Source organism: Hypanus sabinus, chromosome 17, assembly GCF_030144855.1.
Source record: "Hypanus sabinus isolate sHypSab1 chromosome 17, sHypSab1.hap1, whole genome shotgun sequence".
NCBI classification, from domain to species: domain Eukaryota; kingdom Metazoa; phylum Chordata; class Chondrichthyes; order Myliobatiformes; family Dasyatidae; genus Hypanus; species Hypanus sabinus.
Window position 1 is genome coordinate 11,665,362 of NC_082722.1, and position 23,153 is coordinate 11,688,514.

The 23,153-nt window shown below is 40.9% G+C and overlaps 1 protein-coding gene across 1 annotated transcript in view; it reads left to right on the plus strand.

Moving 5' to 3' along the window:
* Nucleotides 1-10,958: 10,958 nt before the first annotated feature.
* The window catches only part of LOC132406685 (microtubule-associated tyrosine carboxypeptidase-like), a 77,735-nt gene continuing 65,540 nt past the window's right edge, over nucleotides 10,959-23,153 (plus strand). The window contains exon 1 of the mRNA XM_059992538.1: nucleotides 10,959-11,239. Within this exon, the coding sequence (XP_059848521.1) occupies nucleotides 11,003-11,239 (237 nt within the window). The 5' untranslated portion in view covers nucleotides 10,959-11,002. The remainder of the gene's footprint in view (nucleotides 11,240-23,153) is intronic.

Sequence of the window (23,153 nt, forward strand, 5' to 3'; positions counted from 1 at the left end):
GGCTTAGGTGGGGAAGTGGGAGGTTGAGTTAGTAAGTTTGTAGATGACATGGGGGTCGGTGATGGGGATAGTGCAGAATGTTGTCACAGGTTCTGACAGGATGCAGAGATGAGTTGAGATGTGTCAGATGGAGCTCAATCCTGAAAAGTGTGAAGTGATTCAATTTGGAAAATTGAACTTGACGGTAGAATACTGGGTTAATAGCAGGATTATTAGCAGTCTGGAGGAACAGAAGGATCTTGGTGTTCATGTCCAAAGCTCCCTGGGGTTAAGAAGATGCATTCATTAGTTGAGGACTGAGTTCAGGAGCCACGAGGTAATGTTACAGCACTTAGTTCAGTCGCAATCATCTCATTATAGGAAAGATGTGGCAGCTTTAGAGAGGGTGCGGAGGAGATTTCCCATGATACCACCTAGATTTGAGAACATATCATGAGGCTAGGAGTGAGCTAGGGTTCTGCTCTTAGAAGTGAAGGAGAATGAAAGGTGACTTGATAGAGGTGTATAAGATGATAAGAGACATTGATGGAGTGTATAACCTATAGAAATATTGGTTAATATGAGAAGGAAAAACTTTAAGGTGATTGGAGGAAAGTTTAGGGGGCGGGGATGTCAGAAGTAAAATTTTTACACAGAAAGTGGTGAGTCCATGGAATGGCTGGTGGTGGTAGAGGCGGATACACAAGAGACTCTTAGACAGTCACATAGATGAACAAAAAATGGAAGGCCATGTTGGAAGGATTAGATTCATCTAGAAGTAGGTTAAAAAGTTAGCACAACATCATGGGCCAAAGGGCTTGTACTATGCTGTGCTGTCCTATGTCCTATGAACACAGAAATTAAAAAACAATCTGGCAGTACAAATTTTGGCATGTTACAATGTTAAATTTGTAATTTATTACTTTGCCCTTTTTTGGGGTCCTAAAGACAGGGATGTCATGGCTTGGTAAAGAAACACAATTCCAATGTTAGCCAACAACAGAAAAGAGCTTTGTTCAATCTGCCTAGGCTGTAATCTCACAGCCAATAGCCCTACTGGGACATTGTAGCATTTCCTTATTACTGATGATATGACTTGTGGAAATCTGAATTTATACAAATTTTGCCATGCATTTTAAAAGAATTTTTCAAGAAAGCATTGATAAAATGTTCTTGGTATTCATTGTTGATGGGATACAGTATATATTCCATTGGTTTAAATATGGGCAATGTGAATATTCAATAAAATGAAGAAATATAGCAACTTTATTTAGTGACAGGATATTAATATCAATAGAAAATGTATGTCTCTGACTTACAGAGATTTCGTAGAACCAGAACCCTTATGTTACTCAGGGACTGCCTGTACATGTTTGGGATTATGTCCCTTTACCTTTACTGCCTAGAAGTGCAATCACATTTTATATACATTTTCACCAGGAATGAAATGTGATAAAACCAGGAATCTTGCTTTCCAATTACCTATCTCCACTCAGCATCCCTCCTGACCAACACCCCACCCCCAAGCATAGTGTGAGAAAGTGTGTGCCCAAGGCTGCTTCTTTCTCTAAATGTGACCTTTGGACTGTCTGCCAGATAACAGATTTCTGATATTGGAAATGGGCAACGCCTACTCAGCAGAACTCAATGGTGGAAGTCTTCATGAAAATTGAAGTTTGTAACAAGGAGCAATAACTGAAACCATTGAAGGCACCCTGATCTTGCACTCACTTACTGCACTTATAGCATTTATAGGTGTCAGTATGGATCAAATCAAAGTATAACCATGTGTAGGGTTAGATCAGAGGATATCAATGTTAAATCACACACACTCCTTTCTCACTGAAATAAGCATTCATTCTCAGTCTACATTAGTAAATCAGAGCCATTTTGGTACTCTTCATCACACCCTTCCAGGATGACAACTTCATTTTTAAGTGAACCATAATTTAATATTCAAGGTTCAAAGCAAATTTATTGTCATGTATGGCACCATATACTACCCTGAGATTAATTTCTAGCAGGCAATTGCAGTAGAATAAGGAAATACAAGTGAGTCAATGAAAACTACACATAAGCAAAGACCAAATGTACAAAGAAGATAAACTGTACAAACAAAAATAAATAAAAAATAGATAAACAAACAAACAGGTAGATAAATAACTTAATTAATAGATAGATAAATAAATACTACTGAGAACACAATTTGTGGAGTGTTTCAAAAGTAGTCTATAGGTTGTGGGAATCAGTTTTGAGTGGAGGTGAGTGAAGTTATCCATGTTAGTTCAGGAGACTGATGGTTGAAGGTTAATATAACTGTTGCTGAAGATGGTAGTGTGGGACTCAGGGTTCTTGTACCAATGACAGCAGCAAGAAGAGGGCATCTCCTGGATAGTGTGGTGGTGGTGGGGGGGGGGGTGTTCCTTGATGATGGATGCTGCTTTCCTGTAGATGTGATCAATGATAGGGAGGGCTTTGCCTGTAACAAATTCTCATTTCATTTATCCTAAGTTACATAGCTTTAGCCTTCAGAACCAGATTGGGAGGGTGGATCTTCTGCTTGGGTAGCTCACAATCCAATGGAATGAACACTGAATTTTTAATTTTCAGCTAACCAGCTGCACTCCCTGGTGTTCTACTCCCACTCACATTCAGTTCTCTACTCCCTTTATTCACCTTTCCCATACCGTGCCTACAGCTGATTCTATCTATCCATCATCCCCTCCCCATCTGGTTCCACCTATCACATAGGGCCTAAGGTACTACACTCCTGAAAACACAGCCTGCAACTGAGATGACTGATCTCCAGATAAAACAATCTTTCTTTGTTCAAGATACAGTACCAGCCAGCTTCTGCCTTGATTCCTGTCCATTTCAATTTATATAAAATGAAAGGAGTTGGAGAGTAGTCTTTTTCAAATTAGTTTTTCTTTCTGAAGTTCCCTTGCAGCTGTTTGCATGCTTCATTGTGCATGGCAAATTACTGAGATAGTTGATGAAAGCTTGTGAACTCACATTCCTTGGTTGGTCCACTCCACTACACCTGCTGCTGAATACAGCTGTAAGACTGAAGCCCAGCTGTTGTCTTCGCAGCTTACAAAGCTTCACTCAGACTTACAGCAAATCACACACGGTATATATAGAATTTCCCACGTCCAAGCCACTAATTACAATCCTTAGTAATGACTTGGATGATGAGACTGAGTGTATTCTAGCCAAGTTTGTTGATACAAAGATCAGTAGATTATGTGGAGGATACAGTGACCCTGCACATAAAATGGGAAATGAGTGGTGATTCACTCGGAAGGAAGAATAAAAGAACAAACTACTAATTAAATGTAGTAGATGACAAAATATTGTTTACAAAGCAATCTGCAAGTTCAAGTACACACAATCTAAAGTGATTACGAGGACTAATTAAGTGCTAGCCTTTATTTTCAGGTATATGGAATATAATTTAAAAGCAATGAGCTTTCAACTTTACAGCACTGGTGAGGCTGCATCCAAAGTTGCTATGTACAGTTTTGTTCTCCACTCTTGTCATGACACTTCTTTTCTCATCAGTTTTTTGATAAGCTTCATTAAGGAATTGCTTAAGGAAGGTAGTTCCCTGTGATGACCAGAGGGTATATTTGCTTGCAGGAAAATCTGAGGCTTTTAATGACAATGCAAGAATTTGTGGCTGCTGAAGAACATGTATCACAATGAAGAGCTGCACCTCCCTACTATATCTCCCTCCCAGGTAATGTTATCAGTTCGGCTAAATGCCTAGAAACTATTTTAGTGCTTGTTTGCTCTCTGTAGATTAACGCAGGGTCCCAAGTATTCTTGGAAATGCAATTTGTTATATATACAGTATAACAGTAAAGTATATATACAGTATGCAGCAGTTTATTCTACGCTGTAGTCTGCTGGGGCAGCAGGATGAGAGCAGCTGACACCAAGAAATTGATAAGTGTGACAAGAAGGCTGGCTCTGTCCAAGGGATGGAACTGGATTCCCTGGTGTTTGAGTCTGAGAGGAGGATGCTGCAGAAGCTATGGAACATTACAGACAATCCCTCTCACCCCCTCCATGACATACTGGACAAACAGAGGTGCATCTTTAGTAACAGACTGATTCCACCAGGGGTAAACTACTAAACACCACAGGAGATCCTTTCTCTTTGTGGCTATGAGACTCTACAACTGAATATACAAGGATATAGTTCCATTGCACATCTGTATTCTGTACTATTACTTTTCAATGCACATTTTGTATTTTTTCTTACTTTAATGCTTATATTTTCTATGTTAAAGTATATATTTATGACTGAGCAACCTTGTAACAATAATTTCTTAAGGATAAAGTTTTAACAAAAAGATTACTTATGATTCAGATAGGAGACCGAATAGTACAGGAACAGGCCCTTCAGCCATGATGTTATGCTGAACCCATTAAGTTAGTAATCAAAAAATTAATCTCTTCTTGCCTAAACAATATCCATGCCCCTCCATTTTCCTCACATTCACATGCTTATCCAAACATCTCTTATACACATAGCTCAGGTGCCTAAGACTTTTGCTTTTGTTAGTGTGGAGTGCAGAGCAAGCTTGTAAATCTGGCAGCAGCAAAGGATGTTGGGAATGGCGAGGGTGTAGAACAGCTGGCAGAGAAGGAGTGCTGGGTCGTGGGATGGCATGTGTACAGACACACCCAACTCTGAGACACCAGACAAGGTCATTTGATTCCAAATAATTGGTTTATTGATCATTACAGATTGCCTCTCTGATGCTTCCCGCTCCCTCTCCTCTCTGTTCCCATTTCCCAACCATGGTTCCCCTCCCCCTGCCTCCTTCCCACTCTCTGTCCACAATAGAAACCCATATTGGAATCAGGATTATCACCACTCACATATGTCATGAAATTTGTTTTTTTTTGTGGCAGCATAATACATAAAATTATGACAGTGCAGTGCAAAAATCTTAGGCACCCTAGTTTGTTTGCTTGTGTGTGTGTGTGTCTAAGACTTTTGCACAGTGCCTGTACCACTACCCCAGGCAGCTCAATTCAATCACCAACTCTGTTACACTCTGTGTAAAAAATCTTGCCACTCATATTTCCTTTTAAATTATCCCAGTCACCTTAAATACATTGCTTGTGGTATTAGAAACTTCAACCCTAGGAAAAAGATTCCATCTGTCTCCTCTATCTATGCTTCTCATAATCTTATAAACTTCTGTCAATCTCCCCTCAGCCTCAGCCTCCGCAATAAAGAAACCAATCCAAGTTTGTCCAACCTCTCGTTATAGGACATGCCTTCTAATGATGCAGCATCCTGGTAAACCTCTTCTGCATCATCTCCAAGGCCTCAATATCCTTCCTATAATGAAGTGACTGAACTCCAGATGTGGCCTAACTGGAGTTTTATAAAGCTGCAATATAACCTCCTGACTTTTGAACCCAATGCCTCAATTAAAAAAGTAAGCATGCCATATACCTTCTTAACTACCCTAAAAGTAGCCACTTTTAAGGAAATATTATTATGTGGTTGTGGTTGCCATCTGTCTGTTTTGAAGGATGATGGGTGATGATGATCATCATCAGAAACCTGGATGGAAGGTATGGAGATCCTGAGATGCCCAGTTGTCAAGATTCTCTCTTGGCCTCACCGGTGTAGTCCAAAGGAAAGCTTATGAAGCAATACATTTGTTACCAGCTTAGCTGCAGGAGCTGTCAGAAGAATGTTCATTGCAGGGGCTCCATTCCGGATTTGCTGACTGGGTTTACTCCTACAGCCTTTGTCTCTCCCGAGGTAGCCAACAAGGCAGTGGGGCTATTCACCCATAGCTGGAGATCTGGTTCACGAGCACCAGGGTGTGTTCACACACCGGAAGGTCTGTGTGCTATGTGTGCAGGAGCCAACTCCTCTCTGTCCTCTGTATTTTAGCCTGAGTCTGAAAGGAGTTCAGTTTCTGTGGGTCACCAGCAAGGAGGCTCTACGTGAGGCTTGCTGTTGGAGAGGCTACGTACTGACAGGGAGAGACTTCAATATTCAGTTCTCCTTTTTGCAAGGTTGCTAGCCAGTGGTGGAAGCTGAAAATGAGAGCAACAAGCATTACCCACTACACTACATGTGTCACAACAGCCATTTTGACACTAAAAATCATGGTTAAACATTAATATGGTACATATTAAAGACATAGGCCAAAGAGCTGAATTCCAGAATGTAGTGAGCATGACCATTATGATGTAAACACTGCATTGAAGAATACATGAAGTAGGAATGAGAAGCTACAGTGGGATATTCAGCTCCTCAAAACCAATGCACCTTTCAATAAAATTACGGATAATCCTTGCTGCATGAACCCCTTATTCAAGTTCAAGATGAAGTTTAAGTTTAATTATTATTCAACCATACATGAAAACTCATGGGCACAGCCAAACAAAACAGTGTTCCTCTGGGACCAAGGTGTAAAACACAGTTTCAATTCACACAGCGCAAGACACATATAGGATATACTGTACAAGAGAGCAAGTAAGCATGCAGTCAGACAACAAATATATATAGCCCAAGTCCTCTGAATTGATGGTGCATGGGTGTTAGCAGCAAGAACAAGCAGTTCTCAGAAGTCAGCAGATAAATATACCCACACAATCCAGCTTGCATTTCACTGATCACTAGAGAGCAACACCGACAGGAGGGGCCAGCCACCAACCTGGCATAGAAGCCATGCTACACGGGTTCCAGATCTCCTCTTCTGGACTGCTGCAACTGGCAAGCCCATGCTTGGGGCCTTGTCCTCACAACAATTAAGGCCACACAGCTCCCTTGCCATCTGTCATGCCAATAAACAAGGGAAACAGATGTACAGTATTTTATGTTATCATTATCCAACAGGGTCTTGTGATTGCAAGAGAAACATCCAAGACAATCATTCACAGTTAGATTTCACACTGCCTTCACTCACTGACTCTGATGCCTCCCTGTAGTAGGCAGTAACACAATCTGCGTCAAGATCAGCTCCTCCAGCTCCACCATTAATAAGCTGATGGGGTAGACCTGCAGTACCTAATGTTTGACATTGTCCTGCAATCATAAAAACAATGTTTAAAAATGACGTAAACTTATTTGGTTGGTCCTGAGTCTGAATGCACTGCCATCTTACAAGAATTATAAATGGAGAGAAGCAGACAGTTCTCTCACTGCTGTTTCTGTGCTTAAACAAAAACAACTTTCACTTTTGTGGGGCCTCTCGCAATCTCAAAGTTTAAAGTAAATTTATGATCAAAATACGTAAACTGTATATGAACATAAACTATCCTGCGATTCATTTTCTTGCGGCCCTTCACAGTAGATACAAAGTAACACAATAAAGTCAATGTAAGCTACACATAAACAAAGATGAGCAAAGAACCAATGTGCATAAGAATACAAACTGTACAACTGCAAAAAATGGTAATAATATAAGTAATCAATAATGTTGAAAACATGAATAGTAGAGTCCTTGAAAGTGAGTCCAGAAATCCATAAGTTTAGAGGTGAGTGAAGTTATCCACTCTGTTTCAGGAGCCTGATGGTTAAGGGGTAACAACTATTCCTTAATCTGGTGGTGTTGGACATGTACCTCTTTCCTGATAGTAGCAGTGAGAAGAGAGCATGGTCTGGTTGGAGGGCATCCCTGATGAAGGATGCTGCTTACTTATGGCAGTGCCCCTTATGGATGTGATCAAGGTGGGGAGTTCTTTTCCTGTGATGGATTGGACAGTAGTCACCACTTTTTGTATTTGAATATGTCCCAAAATGCTTAACAGTTAATGGAATAGTGTCATCATTGCGGTTTCTGTGAGAGACATTTCTGAGAAAACATAATTCATAATGCCGTTTTGTTTAAATGCTAGAAAATATCTGTGGAAAGAGAAACGGCATTAACATTGGTCTAGGGTTATTCATCAAAGTTTCAATAGGTACATTTAATGTCAGAAAAATGTATACAATATACATCCTGAAATTCTTTTTCTTTGCAAACATCCATGAAAACGGAGTACCCCAAAGAACGAATGACAGTTAAATGTTAGAACTGCAAAGCCCCCCCAGCTCCCACGCTTAAGCAGCAGCAAAGCAATGACCCCTCCTCCCCATCAGCAAAAAAGCATCAGTAAATTCACTCAAGTGTGCAGCAACGCATCAATAAAGACACAGACTTGCAGTACCCTAAAGACTACTCATTCACCCAGTAATTTAACATACCACAGGCTCTCTCTCTCTCCCTAATATGGGAAAAAGAGGTGTCCCCATCATAGTCAAGGTGAATTTATTATCAAAGTACGTCTTCATATATGGCCTTGAGACTCACTTTCTTGGAAGCATTTAGAGGAAAACAAATAAATACAACGAAATTTATGAAAAACTGCACATAAAGACTGACAAACAGCCAACATGTAAAAGAAAATAAACTGTAGAAAACTATTTCTGAACCTGGTGGTGTGGGACCTAAGGGTCCTGTAACTTCTAATCTGATGGCAGCAGTGAGAAGAGAGCCTGGCCTGGATGGTGGGGGGTCCTTGATGATTTCTGCGTTCTTGTGGCAGCGCTCCTTATCAGTGTGTTCAGTAGTAGGCAGGGCTTTGCCTGTGATGGACTGGGCCGTATCCACCACTTTCTATAGGCAAGTCATCATGGTCAAAGTCAACTGAGCTACCTGGTCAATGACGAGATTGGAAAGGGAAGGACTGAGGGTGAACAAGATTTAAGGGAGAGGAGGTATCCTGTCAGAGAGGATAACATCTTCAGTGTTAGCATTCTGGAAATAAAGTAGCTATGAATTTAGTAGTAAATCCATACCATATAATTTCATTCAAAAATTCAAAGTACATTTATTATCAAGTACGTATGTAGTACACAACCTTGAGATTTGTCTTCCCACAGATAACCATGAAACACCATGGAACCTGTTCAAAGAAAAAATATCCCCCATGCACAAAAGATGCACAAATGGCAACAAAAAGGGGGAGAGACACAAAATATAAAACACAAAATTGAAAGAGTCCAGGCATATTCAGTTCAGCTCAGTTCATTACCTGCAGGCTGCCTCGGCCAAAATCACCCAAAATATCAACAAACAATGAGCAACCAGAACCAGAAATACATCTGAACTTGAACTACAGTGTCCAATCCATAACATCACCCTACTTGATCTTATTCCTAGAGTTAAAGTGCTGAAAAATAATGGCCAGTCTAAATTCAGAAATTCTCTCTGAGAGTTCAGCAATTCCTGCTAAACAAGGTTACAGCATGGTGAATATGGTGTTATGGTGTTTGTGGTGTTGGCTGAGGCATGGTTATTGGTCCAGAGACAACAGACCATCTTCCCTCTTCCCTGCCCATCTTCAAATAGATTTTAACCTCACTGGAATTTTAGGCTGCTGTCAGAGGGTAGACAAAATCTTAATTTAACCCTTGATGCAAATGACTACATTACATACGAAAGTGCCCATTGAAAATTAAACTAAAGGCTTTAAAAATAAGAATCTGGTTTAATAAAACTGACATAATTCGTGAAATTCGTTACTTTGCGGTAGCAGTGCAATGGAATGCATTAAAAGACTATAAATTACAATAAGAAATACAGTTCAAATATAAATAAGTAGTGCAAAAAGAGCAAAATAGCGAGGCAGTGTTCATGGGCTTGTTCATTGTCCGTTCAGAAATCTGATGGCGGAGGGGAAGAAACTGTCCTAAAACGTTGAATGTGTGTTCCTTATGAGTTCTTTGGTTTTGACTCCCATGAAAGATCGTTATGTTTCTTTGGGGCAGAGTGATTGGCATCTTCAAACAGTCCCCTATAAGCATTAGCCTTGCTGTGCTTAATGTTTTATACTTCACACCACTTAATTCAGTGTGAAACGTTTTCTTGGAATCAAACACACAGACCTCAAGCCAACTTTCAAGTGGCAAAGCAGTAATAGAACAAAGTCACAGAAATTAGGGGGTGACGTAAATTTAAGGTCAGTAGTTGCAGATAGTTATATAGAGAAATGGCGGTCTAACACTTTATAACAGCGACGAACTAGGTTGGGCAATATGTTTGTGTGTTCAGGCGCCTTGCCGTTCGGCGTGGGCGATCATGTCTCTCCATCCATCTCGGTCCCTAACCCTCCGAACTGTAATTGTTGCTTCAACTAGCTGTCCTCTTTAGAAATCAGGAGCTGCGACCAACTCAGCCTTCTCTGAATGTTTTTCCTATCGCTTGCCTTTAAATGTAAAAATCGATTCGAGCCATTCTTAATCGAGATATGATTCCCAGCATCTACATACCTGTAATCTGGTTCTTGATGGACGCTGACCTGTAGCTCGAACCCGCCCGATAAATCGGGACGGGCTGAGTTTGATCCGACCCAAACTGACGGGACGGGAAGTCTCGTCGGTACTAGTAACAAGGATTTATGTCTGTCACCCGTTCTTCGTGGAGGCTGAGACAACAGCACATAACTGGCCCTACATCACAATTTCCTAGTGTGGAGACTGGATTACGCCATTATACTGAAGTTAAGGCGTGTTCCTGGTGCAGTGGGCCTTGAACTCTTATTGACCAGTGTCCTGTAAATTTTACCAACGCTTGCCATCTTGGCTGAGGATGCCTCTCGGGGTTGAAGGCTGCGCGACGTTCGAGCGGAGTGAAGAGAAGGAAACTCCGGGCGTTTTTCTTCCCTGATTGCAATTTTAAACAAAATCAATAAATAACGGCGGAATTGTTGATACGTAATTGCTATCCTGGCAGTTTTTGGTCGGTGGTGCTGAACGAAGGATAGGCCGGACTGAAATTGAACGCACCGTGTCAGTTCCACTGCTGGGCGGGGGAAGCTGCTCTCCATACATTCATCCAGTCTTTTCCAGTCCACAGCACCGCGGTCCGGGTTGTCTTCTCCGTGGAGGGGGAAATCGACCATTTCCGTGCCTGTATTTCCTCTTTCTAAGTTCTGCAGCTTTGGAAAGGAGCGATCGGCTGAGTTAATAATAGCCAGAAGCTGGGGCTGTCAGTCAATGAAGCCCGCCGCTCCCCCTTTAAATCTCTCAAACCTTTCCCGGTTCTGTCTTAGGTCAGCGCCTTCGCCGTTTCCACCAGCCAGGATCCAGTTTCCCACAAAGCTGCCGGAACCTGGGGTCCTCTCCAACCCTTGGCAGAAATTAAAGATCGCGACGGAAGACGTTTCAACCAAACCCATTCCTATTGTCTCCGTGCTTAGTTTTTTGAGAGCATACTTCTGTAGCGACTGTCATGTAAGTTGGACGATTTAATTTCTCCCCTCTTTAACTGTCATCTGACCAAACAGGCGATCCTAGCTCAGAAAACATTTTGCTCAGGCAGGCGTTTCAAGTTCGTGTGTGTGTGTGTGTTTTAAAGCTATACTGTATTTTAGCGCGGTTTTTGCCACTTGTGACCCAGGGGAATTTCTGTAGCGGAGACGAGCATGCTTCCTAGCAAGAAAATGGGCCGAAGGCAACTCATCGGCAATATTCGATTGTGTGGGTGTGTAAGAGAGAAAGAGAAGAAAAAAAGAAAAAAAAATCCTGCTTACTGTGAGAGCCAGTCCCGTACTGAGATGCATAGTTAGGCATTGTCTTGGTTCATGGGACATTGCAAAGGAGGCGCGTTTTATACAAAGTCTTTATGCACGTGAGTGTATTTTTGAGTAATATTTTGCCACATGAAATCGTTAAAATAATTTTTATATTGAGATTTGTTAAATAATTTCAAATCTGAAATAATCTGACAAAGAAATAGCATTGGAAGTGTTTTCCTTTGTGGTGTGTGCGGTCCTGTCACCTTTCAAAAGCCCTCTCCCCACCTATTAAAGCGACGCGAGTATTATCCTATTGTGTCTGGAAATGACACACCCATTGTCGTGAATCCGATCAGATGGTCTCGGCGGCTGGAATGCTGAACCTTGTTCAAACGATGGGCAAGAGAAGTGGGGGAATGGTTGAGTTTGTAGGAGCCGAAATAATGAATTTATGAAGCCCTGTGAAGCAAACAGCAGCCCAAGAGGCACTATGTTGCCTGCTCATCGATTTTTGCAGTCTATTATACTCTAGATTACCAAATATAATTGTTTTATTTTAAATTTGAAGAACAAACGAAGCACAGCGGTTGACTGTTTAGTGTGTCTGAAACTATCAAGAAAGTGCCTTCAGAAGAACAAGATTAAAGCATTTGCAATTTTAATCCAATACCCAGAATGTTATATACGTCTTTGCATTTAGAACTTGCAAAATTTGACGTTTTAGTATTTGTCAGAGCTTATTACAAAAACGTGCATTTTTCCAGTGTTTAGTGAAATGGAGAAGCCCGTGTTCAAATCCTTCACTGCCCTTGAGAGCCTAAAATGCATATCACCAGTCCCTTACCAAGTTACACACCAGATGGAGGGTGGAAACCTATTGTTTTTTTTCATCTTCCAAATGTAGGAGCTCAAAGAGTAAGAAATTCTGGCTAACATTTCCCCAGGATTCCCCCTCAGCCTCCTCCACTCCAAGAGAAACAACCCTAGTAAATCTAGTCTTTCTTGGTAAAAGAAGCACTCCATCCCAGGCAACAGACTGATGAATCTCCTCTGAGCTCTCTACAGTACATCCTTACTATAGTGGTGGAGGGGCTTCAGAGTTGTTGAGATCCCCAGAGCAATGCCTTATGGAGTCTAGCCATCTGGTGCTTACTATGCCAGTAATGTCAAGGGCAAAGTTCCAGACAAAGAACAATTCAACCAAGACTTAATTTGTGGAACTGGCAGAAGATGAGGACACATGACAATGGCAGTGAATGCGAAGGAACCTGCAGCAGTGAAGGGTCTCCAGTCATTTTGCATTCAATGTCACTCGCCACTGACCCTGATCTGTCAAGATTGTGTGGTTGATACCATCAGCCTCCCCACATTAAACAAAGTCATGCACAGAATTCTCCATCAAAGGTATCCAGCCTAACATCCCGAGAACATCATACCCGAATTGAGTGATCGCATTACTAAAGTGTGTTAAGCAGAACTGCACAGAGTAGTCTAGCTGTAGCTCAACTGAGTCCCTGTTCTTGTATTTTATGTCCTGGCCAACAAAGGCAAGTATTCTGAAGAGCCTTCTTCACTACCTTATCCACCTGTGGCAGGGATTATTAGACATATACCAATGTTTTTTGTACATTAATGCCTTCTAAGGTCTTAACACTTAATCTGTATGTCTACTCTTTTCAATGCTTCCAAAGTGCATCATCTCACACTTACCACAACTAAATTCCTTTTGATGCCCTATTCTCATCCTCTGAACAGACCAGTATTAACCTTCAGTCTATGATTACTCTTCCCACTATTAGCACTGTTAATTTTCATGTCATTTGCAAACTTGCTAATCATAACTCTTTCATTCACATCCAAATCATGAATATATATATATATATATATATATATATATATATGAGAAATGGTAGGGATCCCAGCACCAAACCCTATGGTACACCACTAGTCACAGGCTTTCAATCACAGAGTAATCCTTGCCCTTCATCCTTTTCCTCCTTTTACTAAGCCAATTTTGGATCCAGTTTATGAATTCTATCTCAGCAAGATAAAGGGTTGGTTTTGCATGAAAATTCTCTGCTAGCCCACAGGCTCTGACCATTTGAGTCAGTCAGTCTCCCATGTGGGATATCATCTAAGAAATTACTGAAGTCTATATAGACTCTACCAAATGTACTCCCCTCTTCAGTGCATTTTGTTACCTCTTCAAAACCTTCCCTCACATTCATCAGGCAGGATCTCCCACTAATATAGGCACTCTGACTGACTTTGATTAACACTACCTTTTCAAGAGTGGATTCATTCTGTTAACATATATCTTTTCTACCAATGACAAAAAAGTACTGGAGAGTTCTTCTGTTGCTCTTAGCTCCCAAAACTTACCTTTCAAACAACAACAAAACAGACTGCATTCTCTCAGGAAAAGTCATAGGTTCTTTTGCATGCACTTTGCCTGTCCTGCCACCTTTATTTTAATCATGGCCATGTTTCAAAAGTTGCCTATTGGCTGCGATGCAGGTAAGAATGTTATTAGATCTTCTTTAATTGTCAAGCAACATTAAATAGAATAAAAGATTTGCTGAATGGTCAAAGAGAAATGTTATTGGGAGCATGTTCAAAAGTTAAAGGTTTGAAGTAAATTTATTATCAAATAACGTATATGTTACCATATACTACCCTGAGATTCATTTTCTTGCAAGGATTCACAGAGAAAAAGAAATCCAAAACAATTTTATGAAAAACTACGCATAAACAGATAAAAACTGATAACCAATGAGCAAAATAAGACAAACTGTGCAAATAAAAATAATACTGAAAAAATTAGATTTTTTCAACACCAAATGAAGCTCAACACCATTTAAAGGTAATTAGGAAAGGAAGCATATTTCATTCATACATCATTGTCATATAGTATAGAGCATTATATTGCCTTCTTTCACTGTACCAATATAGAAACATAGAAAATAGGTGCAGGAATAGCCATTTGGCCTTTCGAGCCTGCACCGCCATTCAGTATGATCATGGCTGATCATCCAACTCAGAACCCTGTACCTGCTTTCTCTCCATACCCCCGATCCCTTTAGCCACAAGGGCCATATCTAACTCCCTCTTAAATATAGCCAATGAACTGGCCTCAACTGTTTCCTGTGGCAGAGAATTCCACAGATTCACCACTCTCTGGGTGAAGAAGTTTTTCCTCATCTCGGTCCTAAAAGGACTGTGATCCCTCGTTCTGGACTCCCCCAACATTGGAAACAATCTTCCTGCATCTAGCCTGTCCAATCCCTTTAGAATTTTATATGTTTCAATAAGATCCCCCCTCAGTCTTCTAAATTCCAGCAAGTATAAGCCCAGTCGATCCAGTCTTCCTTCATGTGAAAGTCCTGCCATCCCAGGAATCAATCTGGTGAACCTTCTTTGTACACCCTCTATGGCAAGAATATCTTTCCTCAGATTAGGGGACCAAAACTGCACACAATACTCCAGCTGTGGTCTCACCGAGGCCTTGTACAACTGCAGTAGAACCTCCCTGTTCCTGTACTCGAATCCTCTTGCTATGAATGCCAACATACCATTTGCCTTTTTCACTGCCTGCTGCTGTACCTGCATGCCCACTTTCAATGACTGGTGTACAATGACACCCAGGTCTTGTTGCACCTCCCCTTTTCCTAATCGGCCACCATTCAGATAATAATCTGTTTTCCTGTTCTTGCAACCAAAGTGGATAACCTCACATTTATCCACATTAAATTGCATCTGCCATGAATTTGCCCACTCACCTAACCCATCCAAGTCACCCTGCATCATCTTAGCATCCTCCTCACAGCTAACACCGCCGCCCAGCTTCGTGTCATCCGCAAACTTGGAGATGCTGCATTTAATTCCCTTGTCTAAATCATTAATATATATTGTAAACAACTGGGGTCCCAGCACTGAGCCTTGCAGTACCCCACTAGTCACCGTCTGCCAATCTGAAAAGGTCCCGTTTCTTCCCACTCTTTGCTTCCTGTTTGCCAACCAATTCTCTATCCACATCAATACCATACCATACAGTAATTAGCCTATAATATTTGCACTTTATCTAGATGATACCATTCCTTTAGTCTTGAAAATTGCATCAGTGAGACATTTGAGAGGTTATTGTACAGGGACTGAACCAGAAAAGGAAGGGGTTTGATAACCCTATCTTTTATCTTTGCTGAGTTCTAGTGTCAACCTCAGCACAATGTCCTACATATTGGAACATGATAATTGGCTGTAGCCAGCTCCTTGCACTGGAAGATCTGTTTCGTATGTTCCAGAGAATTGTCCATGAAGCACAAAGTCCTGTGTTATGCAGTTAATTGGGTCAAACCTCAACAAAGACCATTGCATCTTACTTCCCTGACTTCTTGGCAAACACATTGCTCTAAAGGACATGGATCACCATTTTATTGACATCATAGCGACCCTAGAGCAGGGCCCAGGAGTTCGTGAAGGATCTGATAAGGCAGACCCTTCTCACCACCAGCCAAGTGAGGTCCTCATGCTTGGTGATGCAGTCTGTCAAGTGATTTTGACAATTAGAGAATCAATCATGCAACAGGATCCACAATCTCCTTCTCCCACAGGGTCTCCTGGACATTCCATACCTGCTTGATCTGCAGTCAAAGGTGTTTTTCTGCAGGCACTGTTCCACAGTGGACAGGTGTAGAATACAATCCAAATGAATGGAGTAACTTGTAGCAGTGAAACCACACTTGGTGTTGGTATACTTAGGCTCTGTGCATGGCTTGTTACAGCCAGACGCAAACCCCACCACCCAGGACAAATTCTCTTCTCATTGCTACCAGTAGAGAGAAGGTACAGGAGCCTGAAGACATGCTTTCAATGTTTTAGGAACAGCTTTTTCCCCTCCGCCATCAGATTTTTGAACTCATGAACACTACCTGATTATTTTGCTTGCTTTTTGCTCTACTTATTTATTCAAATATTTCTTAATTTTTAATGTATTGCATTGTACTGGTGCAGAAAACCAACAAATTTCATGACATTTGTCAATGGCAATAAACCTGATTCTGATTCTGAACCAGGATGGATGTACTCCACTTATTAATTTGGACTGTGCTACTGATTCTAAGTAGAGCAGTTTTAGCCAATTATGAATTTGCTTGCCAAACATTTTGGACAGCATGTCCATTATGCACCTGTGCAATATTTTGTCAAAGGACTTCTCCTGGTCCAAACTTTTAAGGGAAAATTTTAATCCCCAACCCACACATACAATAGGTGATGGTCTCCCTGAGCAGTTTAAAGTGTTCAGAGATTTTCCTGTTGGGTACAGCGCAAGTTTGATCTTTGTAGATCATGCACCCTGGAGCAGATATAACTTGGAATGGCTTGGAAATAATTATTATCCACATATAACAGCAGGGCACTAATTGCTGACCTCCTCCCTCTTCCCCTTCTATTTGTAGTGAGGGTGATGATGTTCTTCTTCAAGGATTCTAACATCTTATCAGCTAGAAGTGTATACTAAGTGTAGAAATGTGTGCAAGGCTTCTAAAGAGCCTTGTACAACATGGCCAGTAAAATATTGCTTTTGGCAGTTTTATTCTCACTGCCCAGACGAAGGCAATGGCAAACCATTTCTGTAGAAAAATTTGCCAAGAACAATCATGAACATAGCACGGAATGAATGAATGAATTCTTCTCAAGGGATGGATTGATTATGTCTGCTCTTCCTGAGTCAGTGGCTGGACCAGACTTTCTTGCTTGCACTTGAACACCTGAAAGTTAAAGGAAAAGAGGTCCTGGGAGGCTGTGTTGTCTCTGAACTTAGAGTTGATGGATTTTCAGAAACTTTGCATGCCTGGCTGTGAGTTTGGTGATCACAGAGCTCTCTGCATGAACCCTTAGGAAGAAGAAACATGAGAAGCAATGTCAGAAGAAATGTAATAACATCCATTGACTAGTTAGAGTTGTTGCAGATATCCACAGGTCCCATCTGACATCATAAGCAATGTTACATTCACCAACGTGGATTGGGCCCAATGCTTGCATGCCTGAAGTCATTTCTTTCACATGCATCAAAACATATCAACCAGCAGTTGTCCCTTTCTTATTCAGGTGAAGGCTGAATGCAGCCCATGCATGGAGACTGAACGCTTGCATTTTTATTAATGCACTCATTTGGAAGAGATGGGGTCTGAACTATCATGATTTGCCAGTCACAGCTGGAACTGGCAATCAAATCAACCCTCTCAGATCACACCTCCTTTCATCCTTTGTGTCTGCCCATGTTGTGATTGCATCCTCATGCCTTTCTCCTGTCAGTTTCAAAGTACTTCCCAGCAGCACTGGTGCCTCTATGTGAATTGCTGAACTCAGTAAGGATGAGGAAGAAGGCTCACCTTCCAGAAGCTAATGCATTGAGGGTAGCTGAGTAGTGTGACTTGCATGTGTGGAGGTATGGAGAAAACATTGCCTGCAGCAACATCTAGTGTGAAATATTATATCTTGCACCATCTCGCCAGAGGTGACATCACACACCAGATTTTCCAATGAGAATTTAGAGGAGGATTTTAACTTACAGAAGAAGATTCATTTGGAATACCTTGGTGCGTTGAATAATCCAGTAGAAAGCCAGTGTGAACTATCACATACTCTTGAACTAATCTTACACAGCTCTTTGAGTGGAGCTTGAAGCTCAACACTTCCTCCCTATAAGTATTGGGCAGGTTGGGACTCTGGCACTGACTACCAGGTGTACATCACATATTGAAATATAACATTTGTTATCCAATAGGCCAGACTGTTGAAGGTGACAGCTCATCTTTACCAGTAACCCTAGTCTCCGGATGTAGTGCTCTTCAGGCATTGGGAGGTACTTGGGGAGATGTCCATTAGATGTAGGAGCAGAATTTGGCCATTTGGCCCATGAAGACTGCTCTACCATTCCATCATGACTGATTTTTTTTTTATCCCTCTCCAACTCTCCATTAGGACTTCTTCCTTCCACCTCCTTGATTCTTTGCTGGGTCTTCTTGGTTTTAGTCCTTCTTGATTTTGGCTCTTTCTAAGTCATGAAAGAATTATCTTTTGGAATTGAGTAATATTTATTCCTTCTTTAAGCTGTTGCTCTAACTCCAGCACATGCACATATTAATAACCTGCTAGAGCAGACAAAATCCACCTTAAACCATTGATGTTTCTCCTCTTAAAGTGGATGCTTGGAAAAGGCAGGGGTAACCATTTTGTGGATCCCTGCTCTCTGACCCCACTATTCAATATGCCCTTGTTTTCTGCGGTGCTTAAGAAATGAGGAGTCTGAGTTGAAAACTGAACCAAGGAAGTATTTCTATAAATATAAACACAACTGCTAATAAGAAAAGGCAGATGTTGATGTGCAGTAGAAGAGGTCACCCTAGGGCAACTGCATTGTGCTGCAGACAAAAACTTCCTTATTTATCTCAAGGTTTCAGAGCAACAAAAATAGGGGAAAAGTAATGGAAGCAAAGAGATAAAGATTCCTTCATATGAAAGTTAAAAATAGATGTTTGAACTGTGATGTTAGGAAAACTGAAAATTATCTGAACCAGCAGCTGTCTGAAAGGATGGATAAGTCCAGCTGTATCAATCGTTGTAATGAAACTGTGACTCTGTAATAACAGGCATAACAATCAAGCAAACAAAGAACAATGAATGTAAGAAACCTTGTTCCAGATCATGCTGGAGTGTAGAACCACGTAGTGCTTGGAGTTGGAAGGTTTCATGTATTTATCAGGGCAGATGGTTAATTTAGTGGCCAGAGAAATGTCTGATGCCATGTAGAGTGCAGAGTTGGCTTGACAAGATTAACCGTTAACAATAATCCCCATCCAGAATAAACTCTTATCGTCTGTTCCTTGTCTCATTTCTGGTGGGCAAACTTGCTGAACAACATGGTAGACATGGAAGAGATGGACAGAAGAGCTAGTTTCCATGCTGTACGACTCTGCATACACATCTGTACAGTTACTTACTACCAAAAACCAAAGATATATGTCTTCTGTTGACTATTGCCTATTCTTAAGCTAGAATTTTGTTTTCTGAAGGCATAAATGCTCTCACTAAGGTTTTGTTCCCCATTCACAAATTTGTAGGTGAAAAGAAATTCTTCTTAAACCTGTTCCAAACAAAAGTATAAAGGCTTCAGCTTAGCTAATGTTTAGTTCAAAGTTCAAAGTAAATTTATTATCAAAATACCTATGTGTCATCAGATACTAGCCTGATTTTCTCACAGACATTCACAGTACAATAAAATCAATGAAAAACTATACACAAAGTATGAGAAAAAAGCAATGTGCAAAAGAAAACAAACTGTGCAAAGTAATATAAATGAATGAATGCATCAATCAATTAAACTATGAACTAAATAACACAGAGTCCTTGAAATTTTGTCCAAAAGTTGCGGAATTAGTTCATTATTGAGATGAGTTAAGTTACCCATCCTGGCTAACACCAATTATTCCTAATTGTCTTAAGGGACAACAGTTTCATTGTAGGAGGTCAATAATATATGCATCAACGATCTTTATGATATAAATAAATCATGAACTATATGTCAACATGTGTCAACAGCATATTGCCTTTTATGGCACCTCTGTACTTTCTGCAATTGGTACAACTATTTCCTTTTATGTTTCTACCATACTTGAACTCAGTTACTCACTTTATCTGCCACCTAATCATTTATTAAGTCCTTTTTGCTCCCAACTCCATTGTATATTACAGAATACTACTACTAATGTCTCCAGGATGGGGGGGGGGGGGCATTCTATTGTACAAAGACTGAAAGTACATTCTATACCTTCCCATGTACACATGAATCAGCGTTCTGTTCATTCTAAAATGGATCCCCAATGCCACCTGAATAGGTCTCCCCACTTTGAAGCTCAGACCTTCACAGTTTCCAGGTTCACATCTGCTTGCACTCAATATTACAATTGCCAGATGTTTTGTGCCCCTTTATTCTCCCTTGGAATCCCTGGTTCCTTACATTTCATTTCATTCTGCGCTACTCAGCCAGACTTTTCCCTGTCCTATCTCCAACAAGCAGTCCAGTGGTCATGTAATATTAAACAGTATTGATTAATGTTCAATGGCTTGAAGCAATAATGTATGTGGTTGGAACTAAGAAACAAAATTATTGTAATTTTTGGGACATTAGTAGTCTTTAATAATTTCATTTGCTATAGTCACGTGTACCAAGATACAGTGGAAAAAAATTGTTATCCATACCTTCCAGACAGATCATCCCAAACATAAGTACATTGAAGTCGCGCAGAGGTAAAATGCTAGCAGATGCAGGATTCATTGTTACAGCTACAGAAAGCATACATTGCAGATAGACAATAAGATACAAGGGCAATGACAAGGTAGACTGAGAGATCAAGAGCTCATCTTAACATACAAGTGGTACGTTCAAGAGTCTTATAATAGAAGCTGTCCTTGATCCTGGTTGTATGTACTTTCAAGCTTTTGGTTCTTCTGAGATAAAGACCAGGGTGCGAAAGGTCTTTGATTACATTAGCTGCTTTTCTGAGGTAGCAGGATGTGTAGATGGAGTCAATGGAGGCTAAGAAGGTTTTTGTAATAGACTAGGCTGTATTCATAACTCTGCCATTTCTTGTAATCTTGGGCAGAGCAGGTGCCAAAGGTGGTTGTTGTGGCACCAAACCAGATTTTCAATTTCACTCCTAAATGTCAATTCATTACCACCTTTGATTTGGCCAACAACAGTGGTGTCATCAGCAAACTTACATGTCACTTTGGAGATGTACTTAGCCTCACAGTCATAAGTATAAAGTGGGTAGATCAGGTGGCTAAGCACACAGACTGGTGGTGCACCATTGCTGCTGAAGCTTGTGTAGAAGATGTTGCTGCCAATCCGAACTGCAATTGATGAGCTTCTCACCTCATCCATCCCCCACCCCACCCACCCACTTTCCTGTTAACTGGTTTCACCTATCACCTGCCAGCTTGTACTCCTTTCCCTCCCTCCAACTTCTTATTGTTGCTTCTTTCTCCTTCCTTTCCAGATCTGATGAAGGGTCTTGCCCTGAAACATGGTTTGCTTATTCTTTTCCATTGCCTGACCTGCTGTGTTCCTCCAGCATTTTGTGTGTGTTGCTGTCATTAGCCTTAGTAATGTTTTGAGAAACAGTCAAACATAAACACATTGCACTGGAGATGAGCTAATTTCAGTGAGTTCTAGATGGAACTGATTGAAGTTGATGGCTTTCAGGATATATAGGAGTAAAAGGACTACACACAGAGAGGTCTTGAAAGGAGAACCAGTGTGATTACAGTTCTGTAAGGGTGAAAGGAAGAGTACCTGATGACCAGATGTAAACAAAACTGTAAAGCAGAGATTTAAATGTCTGACATTTAATCTAATAGCTTAATAGAAATAAATGCACAATTGCCAAAGGGATAAGGGGTTGGGGTATGAGTATAAAATTAACATCTGAACTAACTTTGGCCAGCCTGAACCAATCCCAGCCCAAGGATTCATTTTTTTTATACCTGATGCAACCCAACCCAATGAACAGTGAGGTCCCATCAGCCCTTAAGCTGTGCGGCCACCCCCTCCTGGAACACAATGGTTGGGGCAATGGGTAGCGGAGTGAAGCCATGAATTGGAAGAGGTGCTACCTCCTTTGCTACTTGCCCTCTCCTGACTGATAATAGGCAGTCAGATCCTCTGCTTTCTACTGTGAAGCAGCCTGGCATTATCCAGCAGCCATGAGGGACTGAAGGGTGATTCTTCTCAAGCTCAGGTCAGGTGGGCAGTGTCTAATAGGAGGGGCAAGTGAGGATAAAAACTCCAGATTATGTGAATAGAATCCAAGTACTTTCTTATGAATAAATATAAGTATCGCAAGGGTAGTCAAAGGAAAGGTTAAGACTGATCTGGGACCTCAAAGGAGATGTTTTTAAGGTAGAGTACATTAGAGTAACAATGCACTTGTGGACAAGGCTGCTGTTTTCCTACTGTTGTCTTCAGATGAGGCTGGGATTCTGATAAACTGATTTACCTGAGTCTCCCTTCCCACTGACATGAACATGGTCCCAGCACATGCCAGGTAAAGGATTAGGAAGTAACACAAAAAAATGAATAGAATAGATAAAAGCTGGTATTTCAAAGCTTAGTGATACTTAAAATGATTCAGCTACCCTGAATACATTGTGTTGCTGAGGGAGCAGGCTGAAGAGGTTTTGAACACAACTTTCAGTAACAACCCAAAACCCACAGGCAAGTCAGATGAAACTTTCAGAGTGATAATTCAAGCCAAAAGGATTGGCTCTTTAAAAAAATATAGATCAATTTGGAATCTCTAAATGGACTTGTGAAAGCAAAAATCCTGCTCGATTTGGTTATATTTGATGAACAGATATATTTTGTTGGGTAAGTGGGCAGAAAAAGTGTTGACAAAATGCTACATAGTTCAGTTGCTTATATGTATTTGGCCTTATGAGTCCTAGTAAAGGATCAACTGTTTATTCCTCTCCTTAGGTGCTATCTGAGCTACTGAGTTCCTCCAGCATTTTGTGTGAGTTACTTTGTATTTGGCCATAGTTTAGGAAGGCAAAGTGTTGAGGAATTG